Source organism: Propithecus coquereli, unplaced genomic scaffold (genome assembly GCF_000956105.1).
Source record: "Propithecus coquereli isolate 6110/MARCELLA unplaced genomic scaffold, Pcoq_1.0 Scaffold663, whole genome shotgun sequence".
In the NCBI taxonomy this organism is placed as follows: Eukaryota; Metazoa; Chordata; class Mammalia; order Primates; family Indriidae; genus Propithecus; species Propithecus coquereli.
In genome coordinates this window covers 322,520-330,879 of record NW_012152652.1, presented here as the reverse complement: position 1 = coordinate 330,879, position 8,360 = coordinate 322,520, and the positions used below count along the sequence as shown (strand labels likewise).

The window sequence follows — 8,360 nt, the reverse complement described above, 5'->3', positions numbered from 1 at the left end:
AGATGCATCCGAAACAGAATGCTGAAGGTTTGCGTAAGGTTCCTTAGGACAGATGTGCAGTACTGGGATTCCTCACACGCCATGTCACGTTATTTCCAGCTTTCTTCCGTCATTAATAATGTTGAGCTAACCATTCTCGTTTGTCAGCGTTTGGTGACAGCTTTGATTACAGCCTCCCCGCGTCCCCATCAGGATAAATCCCCAGACGTGGAATTACACGCTGTGGATAAATACGCTTTCTTCCATGGCTCGCTGCCTGTTGCTAACCTGGGTGCACGTTTTAAAGGCCCGTAGACAGCCCGTGAGAGCGCCCATTCCTCCCGCTCAGCCTCGGGCACCGTCCCTGCACCTCCACTGGCCCATGTCACCAGGACTCATGTCGCCGGGACAGCCCGGCGCCTCCTCGCCACCCCAGGGCGCGGCTCCCCACCTCCCCAGCCCAAACGCAGCAGGGTCAATTTTTCCAAAACACCAATCCAGCTCTGACGGTCCCCTACTCAGTCTGCCCAGGACTCCCCCGCCGGGACCACGGATAAAAGCCAACACCCCCACCCCTACTCGGCCCGCCTCCGCGCCCTGCTGCCCCCCCACCGCCGCCTTTGCCCGCGCGCCGACACCAGCCGGCGCCCCCAGATCTGCCAGACCAGCTCGGCATCGCGCCCGCAGAGGGAGGAACGCCGCCTCCTTTATCGCTCTTAAAATGGGCCACGGGTCTGTCCCCACGACTGGACAGTCCGCCTTGGTTCGGGCCCGCCCGCTCTGCGAGCCCAGCCTGGCCCCAGCAAAAGCGGGTGACCAAGTCCCGGAGTGGACGCTTCGGGGAGACCAAGCCAAGCCCTGCGCCCTGCTCCCTGCGCCCTGCAGACCACCCTTTCTCTTGGACCGTTTGCCTATAAAATACAGGACCTGCTGATGTGGTCACGGCATTCTTTTACAGTTCTTGGACTGTGTATGCCATGTGCTGTGTGACCTTGGGCAGGTGGCCCCACCTCTCTGACCCTTTATCCCTGTCTGTAAAATGAGGATAACAGCAGGCAATGGCTTCTGGGGCCACTAGGGGAAGGTTCTGCCTCTACAATGATTAGCACCTGATGGGTGTGAAGTGAGCCTGTGATGATGGGCTGTTGTCACAGATTGTCATAAAGGGACCCAGATGCTCGGTGCTTTGTCTGGGGACTTCCCAGCACACACAGAGAGGAGAGGGCTGGGGTCACACTGTGAGGTGGGCCACACTGGGGCCCCCACACACCCTCCCTTGGGCCTTTTTCTTGGAGGCACCTGCACCCTGGGTGGGCCTGGGCTCCTCAGGGGCCAGTCCCAGGAGGCCACTCTGGCTAAGGGTCCTTGGCTAAGGGTCTGGGGACCTGCAGACCTTAGGGAAGGTCCCCCTATGACATCAGCTGGAGCCCACCGCCTGGTGCTCCGGGGAGAGGCCCCTGCCCAGTGAGGGTCAGGGCCGAGGGGGCTCACCCCAGGGTGGCAGGAGGGGTGGGGGGAGGCTTGGGCACCCTGCATGGACAGCGGCCACCAGCTGCGAGGACGAGGGCGTCCCACCTCCGTTTCTGCCCTACCCGGAGGACTAGGGGGAGGAGAGTGAGGTCCAGCCTTGGTGCAAAATTTAAGGGGAGGGCAGAAAACTCAGGAATCAAGATAAATAGTATTTTACTATGATATTGAAAATAAAAATGAATTCAAAAAAATCCATGATGGACAAAATATGAACACTTTAAAGCTAGTGAATGCCCAGGCCCCGTCTGGGGTTAACCTTCCTTCTGACCCCCTGGCTGGTCTCCCCATGGGTCGCCCGTTCCCGACTCCGGCCACAGGACCCCGCGTCCCCCTGAGTCTCTCGTCCCTTACCTGCTCCACGCGCTCTGCATGCTGGACCGACTGCTTCCCACCCGGGCTCCAGGGCCCTGCTCCGAGGTGCCTCCGTCCAGGACAGGAAGCCGTGGGTGCCCACGGCCAAGCCCAGCAGCAGCAGGGGCCAGCGCAGGGCCCCCGGTCCCTTGGGGGCCTCACAGCCCACCTGGCCCTTCCTGGGCCTCATCCATCCTCAGGGTCAAAGGCACCTGTGGCCTGACTTGCCGCGTGGGGTCCCTGGAGTGGGACATCCTTGTCCCTCTCGCTGGCAGCAACTGTCCCAATGTGCCCCAGTCCATGTGGGCCTGTCCTCGCCCTGGACTGGTTCTGGTCCCTGCCCGCAGTGTGGCCCCTTCCAGGGTCCATGGCTGTTGGCCCTGGGGTTCTCTTCCAGAGGGACATCTGCCAACTGCCCTGCTGTGGTCGGGATCCAGGCTCAACTGACACCTACCACAGCCACCAGCCTGGCTGTGTCCCTGGGGCCCTGGGTGGGGCACACCTGACCTGCCCTCCTCCCCAGTTCCCCAAGGGTGCCCTGGGTTTGTGAGCAACTCCCTGGGGATGGTGGGGGGGGCCATGGAGAGCTGCCCACTGGAACAGGAGTCCCCGAGGGCTTGAGCTCCGGGCTGGGGATATGGCTTCTCTTCTGATCAGTTCCCCAGGCAGGACCCTGCACTCTGGCCACACAGGACTGCCCCTCCTTGGCTGGGTTGGCCGAGCTTGACCAGCTCCCCTCTGGCCCTCTCCTGAGTCAGGCAAGGGCCCTGCAGGGAGTGATTCTATATCCTTCAGGCAAGGAGTAGTGGTGAAATCATGCATGTGGAGTCCATGTACTGCTGGGCCTCAGTTTCCTCATCTGCAAAATGGGGAGAGAGTTTTGCTGCAGTAGGGAGGTTATGAGGATTAATGGAACCTTGTGTTTGCTAAGTGCCCACTGGGTGTTGAACAAATTCTGGCTCCCTTTTGCCCTTCTCTTTGAGGTTCAGAACAATTCTTGGGCTGTCCTTGGGGCAAGTGTGCCTGTCTTACAGGTAAGAAAACGAAGAGCTAGAGAAGATGAATGAGGGTCCAAGATCAATCCTGGAGTAGGGTGCAGGGTGCGCTGGAATTCAGCAGTGAGCCAGTCCCGAGCATTTCTAGCGCTCTGTGCACCTGGAAGCCTTGGGCCTGGCTCTGGAGGGAGCCCAGGCTTGAGTTCTGTTCGGTGGTGGCGGAGGAGGAGATGGCTGGGCAGGTGCTTTGGGTTGGTCTGTTCTGAAGCCCAGGGATATGATGCACACTGTAATGACAACGGCGCCGTGTGGCGCTGGCTGAGTGCTGTCCAAGCCCTAATGCTGGGAGCTGAGGTTACCCACCGCCTGCTCCCCCGCCCATGTGAGATGAGGAAACTGACGTGCAGGCAGAGTCCTTGCTTTCTTGATGCCACGCGGCCAAGAGGCGGCAGGGCTGAAGTTGGACTCAGAGGTCTGGCCCTTGCACAACACCAGGGTGTGCTCTGTCGATGATGACACAGCTCTCCACGTCCAGGTGGTAACATGCTGCTCCGTGCACGGGAAAACCCAAAGCCCAGAGCTAAGCGCACAGTAGCTGCTCAACTAAACAAGAACTGAATTTGAATAGAGCTTTCTTCTGCCTCATTTTCCCCCTGGTGTCCTTGGGGCTCTGTTACCTCCCCCAGCTCCCACTCTTCCTGGTGTCCCACTGTGCAAATATCTGAGGAGGTCCTCAGGACCCCATATCCCGATGAGAAGGGCCCCTGCTCTACCACTGCACAGAACTGCAGTGGGGGTCTGTCCTCTTGATTCCCTGTTGCTTTTTCTGCCACAAAATCTGAAATACATCTCTCAAGTTCAGATCTGCAGCCCTCTGGGGTTTTCAGCAACTCTAAAAGGCGCCTCCCAGGTCCTACCAAAGTGAATTTCCTGGGATGCCACTTTGACAGTTGCTTGGCTCACATTTTGACTCGGATACTTTTTAACTTTCTGGTTAACTTTGGTGACAATTGGTCCCGCTATTTTCGTGGGATGTGGTGACAGACAAACAGCCTGGGCCTTTATTTCACCGATACAGACTGCAGTTGTTGGGAGACAGCGGTCTGTTGTGGATCTTGTGTCTCTCCAGCAAAGGCACCAGTTGCCTTCCTTCCGGATCGTCCTTTCTAGGATGTTTGCATAGTGAACAACCTTGGAAAGTACAGATAGTGTGTCCCATTGGAGCAAAGGGCAGGCATACTTACTGTCCAGTATAAAAGATTTGGGGTCCCCAAGCTCAGAGGGGCAGATGTCACCTGGTTCTCTTTGCATTGCCTTGTGCAAGACCCTGCTGACACGTGGACAGTGGCAATTGCTGTGAATAATAAACTTTCCTTTGTCTCTGAGCCAGCAGCCTTGTGTCTTCTGCCAGCGTCCACGGAACTGTGGCAGGCTTACTCTTGAGCTTGCAAGTAGGGTGAAGTCTCCGACCATTCACAGTTCTTGCTAATGATGCTACCGAGGAGAAGGAGGAGGAAGACAGAGACGAATGAGTGAGGAAGTGGTGTCGAGGATGGCGATTGGGACTTAGCGTTTTGACTCAGCTCGTTGGATCCGCTTTCGAGGATCTCCAGGCTGGCTCTTTCCACTCCACAAACATTTCTTGGGCAACGTCTGAAGGCCAGGCCTGGTGCTCAGGGCCAGATTGTACAAATCAACACCACACATTCCTGATCCTGGAGATGCGCAAGGCACTGAACAGTAACGGGGGGTGGGTGCCCTAACGGATGTCATGCAAGGTACAGGGGAAGCCCCTGGGAGGCCCCTGATCCAGTCCAGCCTCTCTCTCACTGGGGGGCTTGGTCCACTCCTGCCTCTGACCTTGGGCTCCTTGCACCTTGGGGGCTTGGACAGGGTCTGCCCTGGGGGTCCAGGCTGATGCTGCTCCCTCCGCAGCCCCCCACCCCCGTGGGTGTGACGCACACCCACTGCTCAGGAGCTGAAAGCTGTGGTTCCCCCCAGGGATAGCCCCAGGTCTCGGGGAGAAGAAGGGGCTGTCCCTAAACATAGCAACCCCAGCTGCTGCCCCAATCCCCGCCCCTGCACGTGCCATGGTCTCTGGGTAGACGTCACCACCACAGACCACATCCTCCTGTGGTGGCCACAGTCGGAAATCCGGATTGGGCTGGACCCTAGGGACCCTCGAGGGCTGGGCTGGGCTTCCCCAGCTGGTGCAGCTGCAGCTCTGGCCACCCAACCCGCCCCGCCCCTTCCTGTTCTGAGATGTGCGAGGGATGGATTCGGACCCAGGCAGAGAAGTCTAGGTCCAGCTGTCCCACTCAGTGGACCCCCAGCTCAGGGTCCCTGGCACCTTGGCAGACCCCTCTGGGTCCTGCCTTGGTCCTTCTCTCCTGGAGCAGAGGGGCATGTCGCTGTCCCTCTGTCCTATTCCCATGTCCAAGGGCTCCCTGCACCCCAGCCTCCTGCTGGTCAGTCCCCTGCCCCAGAGACTCCACCTGTCGCCACTGAGGACTCCCCTCTCCGAAGGCCTGGGGATCCCCAGCTCCCCACTCACTACCTTTCCCCAACTCAAGCCGCCTGGTCTTTCTTATCTCATCTTGAGCTTCTCACCGTTGGGGCCCGGGGGAGGGTGCGAGGCACAAGGTGACAAATGACAAAGGTTCTGAATCTCTCAGAGACCTCACAGTCAGGGACTGGCTCTGCAGCTCCTGAGCTCCCTCCAAGGGTCCCCAGGACCTTTGGTGATCTTGGGGTTGCAGCCCCCACCCTGGCTGTCCTCCAGGAAATGGGCAGAGGTCCTTGCTCCCTCTGTAGATGTCACAGACTCACTGACCTGGCAGGGACCGTCTAGCTCCTCGAAACAGAGGTTCAGGGAGGGAGAGTTTCTTGCCTGAGACACACAGCAAGTTGGTATAAAGACTGTGTCCTGGGACTTACCAGTGCCAGCCAGAGACCTGGGAGGACCAGCCCTTTCGGACATGGGGTGGAGCCAGCCCAGGACGGGAGGGTGGGGTTTTGGGAAATTTCAGTTCTTTAACCTCGAACTGTCCCCCCAGCTGGCGGGGGTGCAGCCCTAAGGCGAGAGTCCAGCAGGGAACAGCAGAGACCAGCAGCGGAGAGGCCGGAGCCAGAGGGCCTGGTGCTCCTCAGAGGGGGAGGCTGAGACCGGGGAGGGCCCCTCTGGCAGGGCAGGAGGGGACGCAGGGGCTGGACTCTGGTTGGGCATCCCCGTGGGCACCTACCTCACCCCAGGACCGTGGCCAGGAATGGGGTGAGGGTGAGGAAGGAAGCCATTAAGGCGAGTCACATCCTGATATTTTGTTCATTGTAGGTTTGGGGTGTTAATTTTGGTTTAAAAATATTGCATTAAATATTATTTATCTGGATCACTAAGGTTTTGGATGCTCCTTTTAGTTTTGCATTCCTGCACAGGTGCTGCCCAGGGTCCTCCACCTGCCCAGCCCCAGGGCTCACCTCACCCTAGCCCTGCTTCTGCCTGGAACTCTGAGAAAACGCCCTCTAGACAAACGCACATAAATGCTATGCATCCGACACACAGCCTCTAGCGGGGCAGCGGCCATCTGTCCTGTCCAACACTGCATCCCCGGTCACCTGGCATGGCACTGGGCACACGGTGGGTCCTCCGTGAATGTTTCTTGGCCAAATGAACACATGGACCAGGATTCAACACCAGGTCCCTCTACACCCAGGGACCTCCAGCTTGGCAAGACCCCCGGGGTTGAACTCACTCACACCTCACGTGACCACCAGCTCTGCCCTCTGCCACGCTCTGCCCAACCCCAGCAAAAGGGATCACAGGGCATTAACTCACAGTGACATCGCTGATCCCTGGTACTGACCCCAAGGCCCCAAATTTAATTCCTAGACACAAACAACTCCTCCCCTAGGGTACCCCCCGTGGTCATTTCTATTAAAGGGGAAGCAAGCTCCTGTAGGACTGGGCCACCTGACCCTACACCTGTCACCCTGCACGTGGAGTTGCTTGTGTCTGGTGACTTAATGAAGTCAACCCTCGTCCCTGATCTCTTTTCGTCCTGCAGCGAATGTTGGTGCGGAGTGCCGAGGCAGCTGCGTCAACTCTTTTTTCCAGGACAGTTGTGCCAGGAGGACAAGGGTGTAAACAATAGGCGGTGTCGCTCGTTGCTGCAGGGAATTCCCGCAAACCAGGCAGACGGCTGGCTCCAGGGGGCAGATGGCTGTCAGCTAGGTGAATTGTTCATTGACCCAATGCATGTTTACTGATCAAGACTCGATTCAAGACCTTCCACTCCGTGTGTCCGCCGACCTGTGCAGTGATGTCACAGAGGTGACCCAATTCTAGTAAGTTCCCTCCTTGCAAGACCTGCCGAAAACCACTCAAATGCGGATACCCAAGCCTTATAAACCTCTTCTACTGCCCTCCCTCTTCCCAGACACTAAAATGATTCTGTCTGAGGGTCATTGTCCCTTAATGCTGATGCGCTTGGCATTGCCTGTGTATCAGGGTTTCTGTGGTCTTTGGCAGCTGGCAGTTGAGCATTAAAATGACCTGCTCTGTTTACAGTGGACAAGCTGAGCCTGGGGAGGGCAGGACCTTGCTCCCATCTCTCAGGAACGTGAGGGCAGCGCGGGACTAGAAAGTCCTTTCCACATGGAAAGCCATGTCCTGTTCAGCGGGTCAGGAGGGAGGGTGGGGCCCAGGGAGCCAGGCTGGGTGGGCAAGTTTGCATCTCACTTCCCCATCTGCCTGTATCACTGTGAGCATTGCTGCCATCCCACACTTGACAGTAATAGTCAGCCTCGTCCCCGGCCTGGGTCCCGCTGATGGTCAGGGTGGCTGTGTTCCCGGAGTTGGAGCCAGAGAATCGCTCAGGGATCCCTGAGGGCCTGTTGCTGTCACTATATATAATCAGCACAGGGGCCTGGCCCGCCTTCTGCTGGTGCCAGTAAGCATATTTATTTCCAATGTTGTTTCCCCCACAGGTGATCCTGGCCGTCTGTCCCGGGGACACTGACACCGAGGGCGGCTGAGTCAGCTCATAGGAGGCCACGGAGCCTGCAAGGAGAGAAACGGAGAGAGAAAAGGCTTGAGACTGAGGGGCTCACACCAAGGAGACCTTTCCCTGCCTGTCCTGGACAGAAGGTCGAGGATGAAAGGGCCCTCAGGGCACCAGCGAGCACAGTGTGGGGGTCTCAGCCCCACCGGCCCCCCATCCTGCAGCAGGGTCAGGAGCCTCCTGCCCACCACAGCCAGGGCCCTGCTGAGCTCAGAGTCAGGGCCAGGCTTGTCCCCGAGCCCTGGGGCTGGGCGGGTGGGGGATGCTGGGCAGCACCTGTGCAGTGAGCCAGGAGGCCGAGGAGGAGAGGGGTCCAGGCCATGGTGGAGGCGCCCCCGATGCTGCTTCCTGAGGCCCAGGCTGGGCAGGTGCCTCCCAGGCCTGTCTTATCCCCTTGCTGGAGAGAGCTGCCCCTGATGCAAATCAGCCCTGGCCAGGGGCTGCTGCC

The 8,360-nt window shown here is 58.5% G+C and overlaps 2 gene segments (V, D, J or C); both read right to left on the bottom strand.

The window, feature by feature from the left end:
• The window catches only part of LOC105823259, an 8,143-nt gene extending 6,093 nt beyond the window's left edge, over positions 1-2,050 (bottom strand). The window contains 1 exon segment of the C gene segment in view: positions 1,861-2,050. Within this exon segment, the coding sequence occupies positions 1,861-2,050 (190 nt within the window).
• The window catches only part of LOC105823257, a 23,882-nt gene that overhangs the window by 11,820 nt on the left and 3,702 nt on the right, over positions 1-8,360 (bottom strand).